At 37.0% G+C, this 16,812-nt stretch overlaps 2 protein-coding genes across 2 annotated transcripts; both read right to left on the minus strand.

Moving 5' to 3' along the window:
• LOC18789753 (cleavage and polyadenylation specificity factor subunit 3-II) lies at positions 81 to 9,762 on the minus strand. The gene is made up of 19 exons (XM_007225067.2): positions 9,665 to 9,762; positions 9,378 to 9,564; positions 9,209 to 9,281; positions 9,011 to 9,128; positions 8,777 to 8,850; positions 8,466 to 8,602; positions 8,234 to 8,297; positions 7,907 to 7,972; positions 7,348 to 7,417; positions 6,836 to 6,940; positions 6,363 to 6,504; positions 5,930 to 6,026; positions 4,922 to 5,739; positions 4,418 to 4,433; positions 2,438 to 3,102; positions 1,668 to 1,787; positions 1,136 to 1,268; positions 869 to 1,024; positions 81 to 567 (listed from the first exon to the last, which is right to left on the minus strand). The coding sequence occupies exons 1-19, from the start codon at positions 9,687 to 9,689 to the stop codon at positions 406 to 408; spliced, it is 3,228 nt and encodes a 1,075-aa protein (XP_007225129.2). The 5' UTR covers positions 9,690 to 9,762; the 3' UTR covers positions 81 to 405.
• On the minus strand, positions 10,443 to 15,360 carry LOC18791534 (microtubule-associated protein 70-1). Its single transcript, XM_007221942.2, has 11 exons — positions 14,752 to 15,360; positions 14,557 to 14,642; positions 13,560 to 13,625; positions 13,274 to 13,444; positions 13,024 to 13,194; positions 12,714 to 12,869; positions 12,453 to 12,599; positions 12,267 to 12,338; positions 11,646 to 12,173; positions 11,377 to 11,564; positions 10,443 to 10,989 (listed from the first exon to the last, which is right to left on the minus strand). Exons 1-11 carry the CDS (start codon positions 14,996 to 14,998, stop codon positions 10,950 to 10,952), a joined length of 1,872 nt encoding a protein of 623 aa, XP_007222004.1. The 5' UTR covers positions 14,999 to 15,360; the 3' UTR covers positions 10,443 to 10,949.

A 16,812-nucleotide genomic window follows, 5' to 3' on the forward strand; every position in this document is an offset into this window, starting at 1 on the left:
CTGGCGTTCAACAAAACGATGTTATTAGTTCATATATAACTAAGACTACTGCCAGAATAACCGAGTTACACCACACATTCTTAGCAACCTCATATCAACAGAAATACATAATAAATATGTAAAACAATCGTTTTCCTTGCTAAGAAAGGAACCCTAGTAACACATTAAGATGTTGAAGCCTGTATCTTTTTCTCCATCTTTGCACAGGCATGAAACAGCACAGACGAAAACAGAAAGAATCAAGACGACTCCAAATGGCCGGAAAACGGACAAAATGAGGTCTAGTTAACTATGCTGTAATTCAATGTCAATAAATATTTAAAATCTTTGCTCTTTATGCCTTGACATTTCTGTACATACGCCACTGTGTGCAGAACCAACCACTTGCAATGTCCTGTTGATCCTTCAAACCGGTTCATTTCCCTTGAGAATGTTGTACTTGCAGAGAGGACATGTTGCATTCATTTTAAGCCATTTTACAATGCAAGTAGCGTGGAAATGATGATTACAGGGAAGAGTGTGAAGCTCTGTACCATCCTCATAGGGGCTGAGACATATACAACATTCCTGGAAAGAGAGCCAAAACCATACATCTTTAGAGCATAAAAATTCTTCATAAATTTCCAAAATACCATAAAAGCACAAATCGCTTTAATATTTGGCCTGTAAAAGATACCCATTTACCAACTGACCCTCATAAGTACATACATCAGTATAACTCTCTGGCATAATATGGAGGATAAATGGGGTTTTTCTTATTAAAATAAAATTTTCTAATCAACTATAATAAACAGATTGAGTTCAACATAATAGGAGTAATATACTGAAATATAAATGCAATTCATGATAATGTGATGCCAAAGCATACCGCGTCCTCAGGTAAAAGTATACGCTCAATTGCTAAGTACCCACTGCTTGTTTCTACTGGAATCATTTTCCCTGCTCCAACACTAGATTTTTCTTCACTGCTCGATCGAAATCTGTATTTTGGAAGAATACTGAGATCTGCGTCAGATGCACCTTCCTACATTGTCACACCAACAAAAGAAAAAAATCAAGTCAAGAATAAGCAGTTACAATTTCTTAATTTTGTCGATAAATTTTTGAATCAAAGGTATAGGTTATCACTTCAAACCTGTCCAGCAACCGCATAAAGAATTGCAATGATGCATGGCAAACAGCAACAAAGAGCAACTCCAATCAAACATGCCAGAACAACACAAAAGATGGCAAAGAAGACATCAAATGCCAGAAAAACCACAGCCAACCTGCACACATTCAGAATAAAATATATATTTTTTATTCTAGAAGTTACAAACTTTTTAGATAATTAGGCCGTTCATAGTCTATAGACACACAAAGAGATGACAGCTCAGGGTGACTCTTGTGTTAAAATGGGCTGACAGTCATTACAGTTTTAGCACTATAGAAACTTAAAGTAAGGTTTTAGTTTTAGATGTGATCTGCCCTGGCCCAGCTTTTGTATTCATCTCTAACATTATAATGCCATAACTCCCTTCTGGTGAAACTTTTTAAAATTCCTAAAAGTTGCTTGTTTTAAACAAATTAAATTACTATATTATAAAAAAGGAAAGAAAGAAGACACGCATACATGCACATAATTTGAGATGAAGGAATATTTCTTAATAGATTGGTTATAGAAATACCAGTACAAACGTGGAGCATTTTGCAGAAGAACTTCACCGCCAGCGACTACCCAATAAAAGCCAACTATCCACCAGAGAAACGATGCCATTGTGTTCACTGTTTCGCATCGTTTAGAGAGACTAGGCCATATAAAATGCAGTCAGTCAGTAATTTATAGACCTTCCACAAACAGGTACTAAGGCAGCACATGAAAACTCTAATTGCAGATAAAGCTGGGGACTGGAAATACCATAGGAAGTAGTCATAACAGTTTGGTCAAATTCACAAACATATTTTGCATGCATCATCCCCACACAAAATGAAATGTAGAGAGCAAAATATGAGCAACTTCAAGATTAAAGCTTTGATGAGTTAAGTTGGATTTTTACAAACCAAAAAACCAAAAAAAGTGATGATATGAATAATGCCAGAATCATAACTATGAAATCCAAAACGTTTCCGACTGTCATTCCCCAACTCTAATAACTTCCAAACAAGCAAAGATGTCAATATCCCATCTTGGACTATGCAGTAAAGATCTCAGTCGGATGGCATACAAGGACAAGTGGAATTCGATTATGGGCTTAAATTAGTCACTAAACATGGTTATGACGTACTCTAAATATCCAACCACCACTACTATCCACCTCTTATGTGATACATAGGACTCAGCCAAACTCAATTTATATTGTGAGAGAGCAACCCCATTCATCAAGATTACTGGGTTTCAGTGTCCACTTTGAACTCCATGAACCATAACAACTATATCCAAAAGCAAATTAGAAGAAACCTGGAGCGCGTGGAAATCGCCAAATCCCTAGCTGCTGCTGCTGCTTCTTCATCGTCGGTATCATTTGCATCGATTTCGACCTGGTGCTGGTTCTGCTGGGCGTCCTGGTTTCTTCTACTGATCCTCCGAGCAATATTATTCCTTCTCTGGTACTCAACCCACACCAACACCACATGGACGAAACACTGCAGCGCATATCCACAGATCCACAGCCGGATCGGCGTGTTTGGGTGCTCATGGTCTGTCCATATCAGCATCGCCACCGACACCACCACGAACGCCGTGTTCCACATCATGTCCAGAGCCACCACCGGCTTGGAGTAGCCCCAGTCGGCGCGCCGCTCGTCCAGTTCCCGGGCCGCCGTCTCCCGCACCAGCATCGAGGGGCCACGGCGACCGGTGGCCCGCCCCAGCAGCATCGCCAGCGTGGCGGGTCGGGCGGTCGGGGAGCCGAGGTCGGAGGAGTCGCGGCCGCTGCTCGCCTGGCGGGGAAGGAGGAGCGGCGCATGGGACTCAGCCGCTGCCGCCGTCGTAGCCGAAGATTCCGAGGACATGTTTGTGATGAAATTATGAGAAAAAGAGGCAATTGAATTGCCAATTATAATTGAGAGAGAAATAGAGACATGATTGAGAGAGAGAGAGTGTGTGTGCTCGCCTCTTCCTTCCTATATTACAACTGTTAGTATTAGTATTAGTGAGGGATATGGTGATGGGTTTGGGAATTGTGTGTGTCTTTTTTCAAAGTCGCAAAGTCTCAACACTTTGTGTTTTGAATGGTAGATAGACATGGATGAAAGGTTTTTGCTGGTTTTTTCGTCATTTCGGTAATTGACTCCTCTTTTGAGTTTTTGCGCCAAATACCCTTCTTATTTGCCAGCGCACGACGGCACACCGCTCAGTTTCTTTTTTTATCTTAATTGATCAGCCTCAATTTTTCTGCCCTTTAAAAACTTTCAGCAGTCAAATTTCTTTATTAAACAATGAGATAATGAGACAAAGGCATAGAAACAAGATATATTTAGTTATATATTCATTCTTAACACTAATATTATAAATAAATTATATACAATTGAATTTCTATAAACAAACTTAAAAAAATTCAAAAAATGACAGCTGGCCTTATTGAATTTAATATTAATTATTAAATTACTTTGATGTCCTATTGAGTGTTTTGAGTATTTTTATGAGATTTCAAAGTTTGGCTTGTTTTAAGAAATTGATGGCAGTTTTGTAATTTATAAGAAGTTAAAAGTTTTTTTGTTATGTTGTAAATGATCTTTGGATGTGTTTCTAAAGTCCATTTCATATGGAGTATTTTTATAATTTGAGCTTCAATATTGTGTATAATAGTGAATCTCCCTAAAAACAATATAGAATTTTTCGTACTAAACTTTTTTCGTGGATTCATCGGTTCATTGTTAAAATTAAAAAAAAAAAATCTCGTAGAAGAGAGATGTTTTTACCTCTTTTTTTCAGACGAATTTGTAGAATATGATTGAAGTGTATAATAAACATGTGCATATCTAAATCTAACTATAGCTATCTATATATACATATGCCGCTTCCCCTTTATTAGAGCTCTATTCAAAACATGTTATGCTCTATTAGAATTTATATTTTATATTCAAGGAAAAATTGTAAAAATTTAAACATGATAATTTCCAGAAAATTACCTATGGGTATCATATACAAACAAGATACCCAATTAGATAATATTGTGTAACAATTTATGTTCTGGGATTTACATATCCCCATAATTGCTGTTATAATTGAAATTGAGAAGGATTTTTTTGTATTGGAACAAAATCAATACTGATTAGTTATGTATCAATTTTGATTTTCTTATATCATTATAGTTAACGGTTCCAGTTTGTTCTGAATTTTTGCTTTTGTGAATGAAAAATCCAAATTTTGTTTTTTAATATTAATAACTATAAAAATAAAAAAAATTTAAAAGGGAGATAATTTGTTGTTGCCCACTCTATTTAACAGATTGCTAATCATATTTGTTGTATAAAGATGGAAATATTATGGATGGGTAGATGATCACTATGTGATCTACAAAGGTACTATAAATGTTTTTGGATTGTAGAGATCCGGTCGCTTTCTTTCATTAAATTATATTCGATACGTTGTCAATCCAATTTTCCCTTCACTCAACCAAAAAAATAAAATAAAATAAGTTTTTGAAGAACATATAACTAGTGTCCTTTCATATTTTATTTTATTTTATTTTAAATTTTTTTGAATGAAGAATTATTAGCTTCCTTTCACTCACCTAAAATTCAAACGTGGTAGCAGAACCCCTTTGTGCCGCCAACAACTATACGTGCTGGTAGGGCAGAACTACACGTGCTGGTCCTCCCTAATGCCGTCTGACAGACACTCTGATTGCGGCGCAACGACATGTCGTGAACTTGTACTCAAACACGCGTCCTCCCTCTGCTCCATGAAATCCTCAGTAACAACATGAGTCAGCCAGGCTACAGACACCCTTGTTTATGCTGATGTACGTTAAAATTTTGACAGATGGAAATGATTTTCCATGCAAGCTTCTCATCTGCCGTCCCCCAACTGCAGCAGAAAAACGCTGCTTCTTGGGATTTGTTTTGAACATCCATTAATCTGTAAGGGCAGTTGTTCTTCAAACAAATGGACACATGAAACGACTCCACTTGAAGATGATCCTCAAAATCTTGGATGTTCCCTTGAGAAAATTCATTTGACAGTTTTGCAGACAATTGGCGAAGAAGCCGAGAGCATGTCTCAGATTTGCAAAGCTGACCATCATTTGTTGTTGAACTTTTGGTCTCTCCCAAGTGGCCAATATCAGCGGGGCAGCAATAAGCAAATTGAACTTGGTGCTTCTTTTCTCCTAACATGAGCAGAAGCTCGTCTTGGTGTACTACCTTCGCTTTTTTGTTTCTCTCCATAACCAAGACCCCTTCTGCTACCCTTTCATCACTTACTCGCAGTCGCGGAGTGAAATTATTGTTTCTCGAATTTGAACCGTGTTCATCTTCTTGGCTGCTTTTCGAAAACTTGAAGTTTGGATTTGAGCAGCTTCGGATAAATGCGTCCGAAGCTAATGCCTTCACATAGTGGGTTGAAGAAATTGAGACAGTCTCATTGTTTGCAGGGTCATGACATTGAATTCCCAGTTCGGACTGTATTTTTCCTTTTAGAGTAGCCATTTTAGGCTTCTCGCCATGAACAAGTATCACGTTCTTTGGGGAAAGAAATTTGATAAGGTCCATAATCCCTTTGGCATCTGTATGAGGACTGAAAGACAGATGATGAATCTGGCAATCAAAATTGAATGTATAAGAGGACAATCATGAAGAAATGCGAAAAACAGAAGAAAACTTCTTTCAATTTGTATTTGTAAACAAATCACCTCATGTGTAAAACTATTAAAAATGAAAATTCAATGGAAACATTCTTGAAGAAGAATGTTGAAACTATTGTAAAGGGTGAGAGATGAAGTTGAACCTGGCATCGCACATCAATTTGCGTGTCCTTGTCCAGATCAATTTTGGTGGGTTTACCCGACATCAATTTATGTCCTATAGTTCCAGCCACGCAATACCTAGAAAAGGACAGAAAAAATTGATGACTAAAAGTTCAACTTGGCACCCTATTCTTTCTTTTTTCCTTTTTTTTGTTCCGCCTATCAAGTCCCAGCAAACCATAGTATCATATGGACATAGAACATGACGACATTGTCTTTAAATTTTAAACATCAAAAGAGAGTTACAATGTAGATCAACTCAACTGGTAACTGAAAAATATATTCCAGAATTTACTATGGTGTTTGTTATAGCGATCACCTTCTAGGTTCCAAATTCCAACCCAAAAGTTTCCTATTGATATCTGATAATAAATTTGAGATTTGGAGATAAATGAAATTGAAGAAGGCAGTTACCCGGGCAGTGTAACAAGATTCATTTCCGAAGGAGCCCAGTGCTTGAAAACTTCAAGTGAAAAACCACCACTGATCATCCCTGGTGTGGCAAACAGAACACAAGGTCCAGGAGCATTGATCATAGAACGGTCAAACTTGTGAGCTGCAACATTCAAAACAAAAAAAAGTAAGATGGAGGGCTCATTAAACAACTAGTTATCAAGCAATGAAATAATATATTCAATATCAATTCTCACAAAGTTAACTTAAAATGTAGATACTCGTATGTCTATAATACTGCTGTGTGGTTCTTCCTTTTCATCAACATTTTATATTGCTACTTGATAAACTACTCACTCTTAATCTTTTCTGCTTTAAATCCCAAAGAACAACCTTATATATATATTTTTTTGGTTATAACAACATTATATCTTGATTTCCAAGAAACAACAACTTCAGTCCCTCAGAAATTTAATAACAGATAAAATAAGTACCATTTTTAAAATCAAATGCATTGCGTGTGGAGTACGTTTCTTTAACTTTCTGGCTGGTCCAACTGATAAGCATCTTATAGTACATATTGGCTTGAAGGGTCAGACCTGAAATAATATCATCAGTAAAAATTTGAAACACCACTGTATACCAAGAAAGAAATGAAGGCACCCCTAGAAATTGAGAAACTGTAAAAGATTTGCCACATCAGAAAATTTTTCACACACGCAGATAAACTTCCAGAATCATGTCAAAGATGAAATTAATAACACTTTGATCCCTGCTAGATAGCTACTTCTTGTTTATACATTAATTATCACTAATCACAAATTTCTAAGATTTATTTACCCACGTTATAGGTATCAAAATGTTATCAGATCAAGATTGGTGCAAGTAACAAAACTTAGATTGCAAAGTATCCACTTTGATAAGTGAGAGCATAGCATACAGTTTGACCACATATCCTGCAAACAGTTAATAGATGTGAGAGGGAAGTACAGAAGCTAGTGCAAACCTGCTGAGAAGTAAATAGGAACCTTTAGATTCATGCGCTCCCAATAATCTTCCAGCAAGATACAGAGCTCCTACAAAATAATAGATTACATTCAGAACAAAATGTCACAGCCGGGGCTCAGAATTGGCTACGAAAATCATTAGCACTAAAATAAACAGAATCAAGATCAAACATAAAGATACAAAGAATTAGAATTGTTGTAGCAGTGTCTGGTGTCATGAATTCAAGGCGTTAAAGTTGGAATATGGTTGTTTATTTCTGTCATATAAATGATGGATTTTTAACTAGATATAATTTCCATAAAAATCTAAATCTATTAATACAAATCCATTATCTAACTAGCTTGAAAGGCATCAATACGATAACAATGCTGATTAAAGTATGAAAGCTTAATAAGGACGCGAAGGCTAACTGCAAGGAACTTTGTAATTCAGAAGCAATTATTCAGGACTTCAGAGGTCTCTCTCATTTTTCCTTCTTAGAACAGGAAGAACTTCCTTCCAAGTACAAAATATAAATACGAAGTCAAAGAAAAATGAAACTCTCTTAATTAGAGTACCTGAGCTCTCCCAAGAGCAAATGTTGGAATTAGCACTTTTCCACCACCAGCGACGCATTTGTGAACCTACATAAACCTATATTAGAGATTACCAACAAAACCACCTTCAGAGGAGCAAGATAAGAAAATCTTGCATCCAATTTTGACAGCCACCAGTTTCACAAAGGAATACATATATGTATGACATGTATGACATCATCAATAGAAATTGATTCTTACGGCAATGAGTTGCATGTTAAAGAACCAAGAGTTTGATAATTATGACTCTTTACACTAGTTTAAATTATAGTATGAACTGTTGATACTTCAATTTTGTCATTTACGTACAGCTCTGAGAAATTCTCTTTCCCGGGCATATTTTGAATCCCGGATGGTTGTTCCATATGTGGACCTGTAACAGGAAAAAATATCTATGTATAAGCGAGTGCATGGAATGGAACACAAAGGTTTCATACATTAAAAGAAATTGTACTCAGAGTTCATCAACAAAGGACATCCAATGTTTAACAAATGATAAGGTGCAAAGTCAAATAATATACAAGACATAGATATCCCATACTCTGAAATAAGAAGGTCCAAATTTAGTCGTTCAATTTGAGCTGCTCCAAGATGCCTATCTGGTGTCATATTATAGTCTCCTGTGTATACCATAGCAGCGTCTCCCACCTTTGCATAAAACATTGCAGCTCCAAGAACCTTAGAAGAAAAATAAATATTAGGACTCAAGGAATGACACACGAAAGTGACAAACAGTATTGACTGTTCCAAGAAAATTATTAACGAAATAGGAGAACTATAATTCTTTTCTGGTGTGTATAAGCATGATATCAACAGATAATGTATTCTAGATGTGAGATAAACAAGACTTACATGTCCTGCATAGTACGCACGGATTTGAAGGTCTTTATCAACCTGCACTGTTTGCTTCAGATCCACCGGTATAACTGCATTGAGGAACCATATAAAAAAGTAACCATAAAACAATAACAGAATAGCTGAATTTCAGAAAACAAAAACAACCCTTAACTTGTGAAAATTTTCAAGTAACTTATGACGACTAAATCTTCAACTGGTTCAACAAAATCATAAGAAATACTCAAGTACCTTTCTTCATGCATTCGGCAATGTGATCAGAAGAAAACTGTTCTTCCTCACCCCTTCGCTCAACCATCACTTTTCGATAGTCCTCCAACATTATAGGAGCCAATGCCTTTGTCGGATACTGCAGGACAATCACGAAAAACCGTTACAACAAGAACATCAAAATACCAATTGACACAGACATTTTCCCGAGCACCTTACCGTCATGTAAATGGGGCCACGATATCCGCAGACTTCAGTGAAATAAGGGAGGGCTCCAACGTGATCCAAGTGACTGCCCAATTGCAAAAGATCAACAAATATTGAGGTAAGTCTACTGAACCATAAAGAATTTAAAATATTAGAGTTGGTTTTTGTTTTCTTTTCGTACAAGTGGGTGATGATGATGCAAGTGAGGGCGTGATCGAAGTTCGGGTCGGGTTCGGGTTTAGGAATGAGAGAGAAGTCGGGGTAGCGTTGGTGGTCTAGATGCCCCATATGCATTCCGCAGTCGAACATGATTCGCTTCCCATTGATTGTCACCACTACACAGCTCTTACCTACCTCTTGCCCAGCGCCTGATGACCCCAAAAATAATTAATTAATTAATTAATCAATTTAAGGCAAAAAGTAAAAAATTCTGGGAGAGAATAGAATGAAGGTGAGGGGTATAGTTACCGAGGACGAGAGAGTCGATGGCCATGAGAATGAGATACGCAGCTTCTTGGCGCGCTTTTGAGTTTCGGCGTTTGATTCGTTCGTTTTGTGGCAGAATTTAAATAAATAACAGCCGAATTAATGAAAAATTGATACAATTACGGGCTTTACAACCAATGGCCCAGAGAGATTCATGACGGACCCGGCATCGAAAACAGGCCAACCGAGCCAGCACTATCCAGGAAAGCATAAAATATAGGTTTTTTTGGGTCATTAGGAAGGGGAGGAAACTTGAACCCAAGACCACTTTAGAGCACACCAAAGACCTGGATCAGTCCAACAAAACATAGGAATTTTGAGGGAATGAAAACCAGCTAACACCCCATTGGTAAAACATACGAATGCAATTAACCCTACACCCTAAGTCTGGTTTTCGAATCCCCGTCCATGCTCTATGCCTTTGGTTTCAGTTTTAGGTTTAATCTCAAGGAAATCACACACTGAATATCAATCACAATTTCTGCTTGCTGAACCCTACTCTTATTTCTTGTTAGAGAAGACTCGAGAGAGTGAAGCCCAACCCATTTCAATTTGTCAGAAAGTTTCTGCTGGTTTATTTCATTCCAGACTGCAAACGACAAAGAGAACGGCGTAAGTAAAAAATAAAAATGATGGTTTTGATTTGAGGCCCCATTTCAAACCATAGTATATATCATAAAGCTAATAACATTATAGCCCAGTCCCCTAACGTGAGCTTGATAGGGACTATATAGGAATTTAACATTCTACCAGACATACATATATATAACCAACAGTGGACTATAGATGAATTAACACAACCACAAAAGATCTGATCTTGATCTGGTTACAAGAATATTAACAAACCCTGAACCAACAACAATCACACTAGCTGCAATTACAAATATAAACTGCAAAAGATAGAACAAAAGTAAAAACCAATAAGCTACCTATACAACACAATCATTGCCCACTCACGACACCACAAAAGGTTAGCCCAAAGTCAATAATCTTCTTCCCTTTCTCTTCTTTTCTGCTGATCTCTAAGCATGGGAATAACAATCTACGTCAGAAGCATACCGACTTCTTTCTCTGAGTTTGCCCTCCTTTTTGGATTCTCTCCTTGCCAGCTTTGGTGAACACAGTATCATCGGCATGCCAGCTACAATCTTTTAATCAATCACAGTAGGGGGGAAAAGGAAAAATAATAATAAAATGTGGAAAATGGAAGGAAGAACAAGGCCTATGCAGATTAACGCCTTTATGCAGTTGCAAATTAGGATTTTTGTCATTGGGTGCTGCGTGTTAACCCACCTCGTGCCAAACCTCTGCACAAATATGTGAAACACGTCAACTTCTACAAGTTATGTAAAAACAATAATCACCACCATAGCCACAATTATTCTCATCAGAGCACAACATTCATATAGTGGTTGTACATTTATGTGAGAATGAGATTTTAAATGATCTGGCAGTTTTATCTTTGGAAAGAGAAAAAAACATATGTTTCCTATATACGCTCTATATAATTTGAAGGTATAAATAGTAAGTACCAAGTGTAACAAATTTACACAAATGAGGGGATAAATATCCTAAAGCAAGTTGATCCATCATCGCCAATCTCTCTATTACTAAGAAAACTTAATAAATGGTACAACCATAAAACTAGTTTGGCCTAAGACACTACAGGTGGTAAGAGATTGAAAAATAATTACCTTCCAGAAAGAACCTGAGCACTGTTGACAGAACCTTTGGCATTACCAAACCGCTTGGCCCTATTCTCATGTTCTTTGTCCACACGCATGGCAGCCACCTCCTTCTCCATGGCAGCAACTTCTCTTCTCATTTTCTTTGCCTCAACCTCCATTGCTTTAGTCAAGGTATCTACCTTCTTAGCCAACATCTGAAAGACAAGAATCACAAATGAATACTTAACCAATAGCACACATTACAGAATAATAGACTGATAGAAAAGAATATCGACCTCGATAGCGTCGTCCTTATCTTTCAGGCTTTGATCTTTCTCATGTCCAGCTTTCCTCAAAGCTACAACCTCTTTCTGCAGCAAATCATACAAAACCCCTGGAACACTATCCTCTATATCCACTGTTGAGAATTCATTTGGCTTATCATCCGAATTTCCCTTCCAGTTATTTTGTGCTTCACCATCCTTGGTTCCCTCACAAGATTGGTTAACTGAGAAACTAGGGCTTGTACCATTTAAGAGAAGCTTACCCCTGTCCAGTGACCTTGTACCACCATCAAATGATTTTGATGTGCCTTTAGCATGCTTCAACACTGAACTGGTGCTAGAGGACAAAGACCTGACCGGTGTTCTCTTGGATAAATAGCCATTGGAAGTTAATTTTGGAATATTATCAGCCCCACCCAGAGACTGGCGTCGAGAGGGCCCATTGCTTGTACTTCTTCCCTCAGCTGTGCTGCGATTAGTACTGCTAGAAGATCCTCTGACACTCTCCTCAAGCACTTTAAGTCGCATATGGTATTTTTCCTGTTAAATACAATAGAGAACTTTTACTCTACATAACATCCCACCTTTAAATTACATACAAATTTGAAATTGATGGCAGAACTGGATTATTACTTTCAACTGAGCTTCGGACTTGGCGGCTCGCTCAGTTATGGCAAGCTTATCACGGAGTTGCTGCATTTCTCCCTGTAAGAACACAGTTTGGCAATTACAGTAAACAGTAAAGCCAAACACTGAAAGCTCAAAGAAAGTCAGTAAGAAGCTAAGAGTTCGACCAAAAAAGAAGATAAGAACCACTACCTGCAAGAATCTCCGTTCTTCAAGCCATTGTTTTACAGGCATCACTTTGTCATTAGCATCTTTCCACTCATTTGCTACCACTACAGCTACTCTGTTTGCTGTTACTTTTGCACGGGCCAACTCCCGGTCTAGAGTTTTCCTTTCCTCCTGAGAAACACAAAACCATACCTCTTCAATCTTAAGAATGCTTTCAACTACAGGTTACAGGTTAACAATAAGCAAAAGCCAATATTGAGCATCTATATATGTTTGGCATATTACATTCATCTCCTGGAATTTCCGCTGATAATCCCTCACAGCATTTGCCGCTGCACCTCCAGCAAGAACAGCCTCTTCCAACTCCCGCACAGTCTGAGTAAGCTTTTCAACCTCGGCAACCTTTTGTCTATGCATCTTGTCTAAAATTTTATTTTCTTCCTACCACACAGAAGCAGTAGAAATATAAATCATCCTAGTCGAACACCAAAAGCAGGAAACTATAATATTAAATTCCCAACACCACCGCCAAAAGAAGAAAAAATATGTCTAATGCACTTAAAGAAACGAATATCATGCATGACCTTGCACTTACCTGACAAATTTCTATCTGTTTCATTAACTCTTGGTTTTTATTCTGAAGATCATCCACCATGGAGGCCTTAGCCAAAGCAACCTGAACAGTCCTCTCAGCCTCAAGTAGAGCTGCTTCTTTTGATTTGGTAAGGCGATCCAAAGCTTTGTTATCATCTTGAAGCTTTGCAATCTGTAAGCAGCAAAGTAACTAATTAATTAAACTTACAAGTCACCATAAATTCCGTCTGCTAGGGTAACACACAAAGTACCTCTTGTCGAGCAAGCTTGAGCTCAGCCTCCAGAGGTGCAAGAATGGCTTCAATTGGAGGCATATCATCATCCTTTTGGGCAGCATGAACCCTGCGTAGAGTAGCTTCAGCTGCAAACTGAGCTGCCATGGAAGCTTTCTTCTCATCATTGATTTTTTTAATTTCTAGATTCTGCAAAACATTTTTTGACGAAGTAGAATTGTGATAACAAGTATATATAACCAAAGTGAAAATAAGTTTGCGAACTTTCAGATAAGTTGAGACGAGGATCAAATTCAAATAATACTTTGCTTTCTAGAAGTGATTCTGTTAACTTCAGCTTCTCCTCCACCTTCGATAGTTCATCAGTGAGCTGCAATGTAATCAAAACACAGAAAAATAGAAAAGTCAGCAACCATTTTAATGACATACTAGTTAAATGAGAGAGAAAACAAAGGAAAAAAATTCCCCTAATATTACATATATCAAAATTTAAGATTTATGATGTCCAGCGTTCCAGATTATCAGAAAACAAAATTCTTTGATATCTCTCAAAGTGGCTAATGGAAACAAATGCAAGTGTCACAATAAAGGAGGAAACCATGAGCTATATTGCAAACATGAGAAAATGTACCAATTAAGGCTGTTAAGCATTTTCCTTCTCTCTCTTTTTTTCTTTTTGTTCTTTTTTTGGTGAACAGGACTGTTGAGCATTTAAGCTCACATGCCAACAATATTCCTATACAAGTAATACATTACTATACATACCAAAATTTTGGGCCAATTAAAATATGTTACCCCAGAACTAAAAAAGGAATAAGAACTAGTTAAATTCTTTTTCAGGAAGAACAAGTCAAATTCTTAATAATCAACTTATGCTAGTTAGTCCTCCAGAAATGGAAACCAAAAAATAAATTAACCCTTGCCTTGCCCCTGAGTTACTAGAAAACAGATTCCCTATTGATCATAATAATTGTTAAAATAGCCATCGTCTACTCCTGCAATTCCCAGGATCCTAAAATATGGGCTAAATGTAACTTTTATTATTAAGGAAGAAACACGAATAAGAATAATTCTTCAGACGTGACTGATATTGCCCGGAGATAAGGAAACTATACAAATTTCAATTTAAATAAGATTTGAGATTCAAATTCAAGACAAACACATAAGCTGCTTGGCAAAGATGCCAACCTAGAAAATCCAGAAACCAATATTAGTATACACACATGGACACGCACAAAAAAAAAAAAAAAAAAAAAAGAGCAGCTCGAAAAATCAGCGTAATAGCAAATGACGAAAATAACCTCTTCAACAGCCTTTTCTCTGGCTCTTTCAGAGAGCTTGAGAGCCTTGATCTGAGCCTGTGCCTCTCCTAACTCCCGGTCCTTATCTGCAAAACTCACCCAAAAACAACAGTCAAAACGGAGAAACTACACTCTAAATCGAGCAAAAGCAGTAGCAAATCTCGAGAAAACCAGCGGATCGAGCCGCATTCGCACCTCTGACTTCATTCTCGAGCCGATTGAGCTCGACCTTGACCGGATCCGAGCCGTGCAAGAGGTTAATGAACTCGTCGCCGTCCATGCTCGGCCTCATGAATCCTCTTCTCCGCGATGAACTCTTCCCCTCCTTGAACGATCCCGACACCGTCAGTGGCGGCGGTGTCGGAGTAGCCCCCGGAGCCGGTCCATTACAGCTGAACTCCGCCACCGGAGTCGTACCTCCGTCGCCGGAAACCTCATCCATAGCCGATCTGAGTAGCGCACACTCTTTCACATCCAAATGCAGGTCAGGATCCGAAATGCCTAGGGTTTCAAATCGTAGATAAATATACAGATACGCAGATTACAGATATGTAGATATTGAGAGAGAAGGAGAGAAGGAGAGAGTGTTGAGCTTTTGGGAAAAATGGTGATTTTTAGAGAGAGAAATGGAGTGGGTTTTCTCTTGCTTTGTATTTTCTCTCTCTAGATTGTGATTTAAATCTGGTTGTGGCTAGAGAGAGAGTGAGTAGATTTAGTTTGATTAATTAAATAGACTGGCGAAGAGGAATGGGGACGCTTTGCTGTTAAGCAGACACTAGTGCATGCGACTCTCAGTATTATTAAGTAAACTCCTTCAAACAGTTAATAATACTCCTACTTACTTTGATTTGTTTCTTTTTGTTTTTCTTTTGGGCTTTGGGCTTTTTTGGTCTTGCGATGTTTACTTCTAGGATAAGCTGGAAGCGTAATGCGCACTCTCACGCAAAGGGAAGGCCTCTGGGTACCGTATACGCACAGTACATGGATGCGCATGGTAGCAGGCTAGCAGCGCTATATATTTCAGTAATTCTTGTTTTTTTTTTTTTCTCATTGTTAAGAATTCAGTTTTTCTATTCCAATTGTTATTACAACAAAGATGACAATAAAATATTAACGTCATATACATTTCTAAAAATATATATTTTTAAAATAGCGACTTTTTTTTAATTAACGGGTCACGTGGGTTCGAACTTGACATTTTTTTCAATATTGATAATCAAAATATCATTAGACTAAGAGCTAATTAGAGCATTGGCAATAGTTAGAATCAATGCAATTTTATTGCATGAAATTGATCAAAAACAGTAAAATCTCATTTGTAATAGTGTGATTTAGTTCATTGCAGTAGAGGGTATGAACTCTCTATTGCAACCATGGGTCCCACATGCAAATAAATAAATAAAATTACAGCAATTAATGCGTTATGTAACATCCGCAATGGTTGTTCAATAATTCAATTAAATATAATAAATATATCAATTAAATTTTTTTTCCAAATATATTAAAAATTGATCTGTTTTTAAAGATCTATTTGAGAATATTGTAATGGTATATTTTTTAGTGTTATTAAATTTATCTTTTTTATTTTATTTGAGTATGTAAAAAGACGTGTAAATAGATATAACTATTTATCGAAAGCTATTGAACCGTACAAATGCAAGTAAAAACTGCAGTTCAATTCAATAGATGCTAAAAAAGATCAATTTATTGAACTATTGAACAACCATTGCGGATGCTCTTAGTTAAAACATGGTATACCTAACATTTTATTTCAAACTCTTTATTTTGTGACAAATCAACCTAGTTTTTAAGAAATCCCTAATTCTATCACTTTTCTCTCTTTTTTTTTTCTTTTACTTTTTTTTATGAATAATCTAACACTCTTTCATAGTAATAAAATATATGCAACTATCAAAAGAATTTTAAACATGAGAATGAAAGAGAAACAAATAGAAAATGAGGCATTTAAGTTTTTGTGAGGAATTTTTTAATATTTAGTACGACATTACTAGTATAAATTTTCTATACAACAACATTTGAGAGAGGCCAGTGCCCATGGCATGCACTGGCTCCTTATCACTATGTTGTTTTTCAATAGGAGGAAAATTATAACAATCGTATCAAGAACAACTACTTGTCTAAATAGACCCCTTAAAAGAAGATAATATTCAATGTTAACCTTGGACAGGGTAGCTAGTGAGACTGCCCTAGGCTCACCATTCAGAGGCCCCAATTTGTTATTTTTTTAAATACGGT

The sequence above is a fragment of the Prunus persica genome, chromosome G1 (genome assembly GCF_000346465.2).
Source record: "Prunus persica cultivar Lovell chromosome G1, Prunus_persica_NCBIv2, whole genome shotgun sequence".
Taxonomy (NCBI): Eukaryota; Viridiplantae; Streptophyta; class Magnoliopsida; order Rosales; family Rosaceae; genus Prunus; species Prunus persica.

Excerpts from the sequence above, each read along its gene's own strand:
- LOC18789753 (XM_007225067.2), bottom strand. The coding sequence starts at position 9,689 with ATGGCCATCGACTCTCTCGTCCTCG. Across the intron at positions 8,851-9,010 it reads TGCCGAATGCATGAAGAAAG|TTATACCGGTGGATCTGAAG; the intron begins GTACTTGAGTAT and ends TCCTCAATGCAG. Across the intron at positions 568-868 it reads TACTTTTACCTGAGGACGCG|GAATGTTGTATATGTCTCAG; the intron begins GTATGCTTTGGC and ends CTCTCTTTCCAG.
- LOC18791534 (XM_007221942.2), bottom strand. The coding sequence starts at position 14,998 with ATGGATGAGGTTTCCGGCGACGGAGGTACGACTCCGGTGGCGGAGTTC. Across the intron at positions 14,643-14,751 it reads GCTCGAGAATGAAGTCAGAG|ATAAGGACCGGGAGTTAGGA; the intron begins GTGCGAATGCGG and ends TGAGTTTTGCAG. Across the intron at positions 13,445-13,559 it reads AATCACTTCTAGAAAGCAAA|AATCTAGAAATTAAAAAAAT; the intron begins GTATTATTTGAA and ends AATGTTTTGCAG.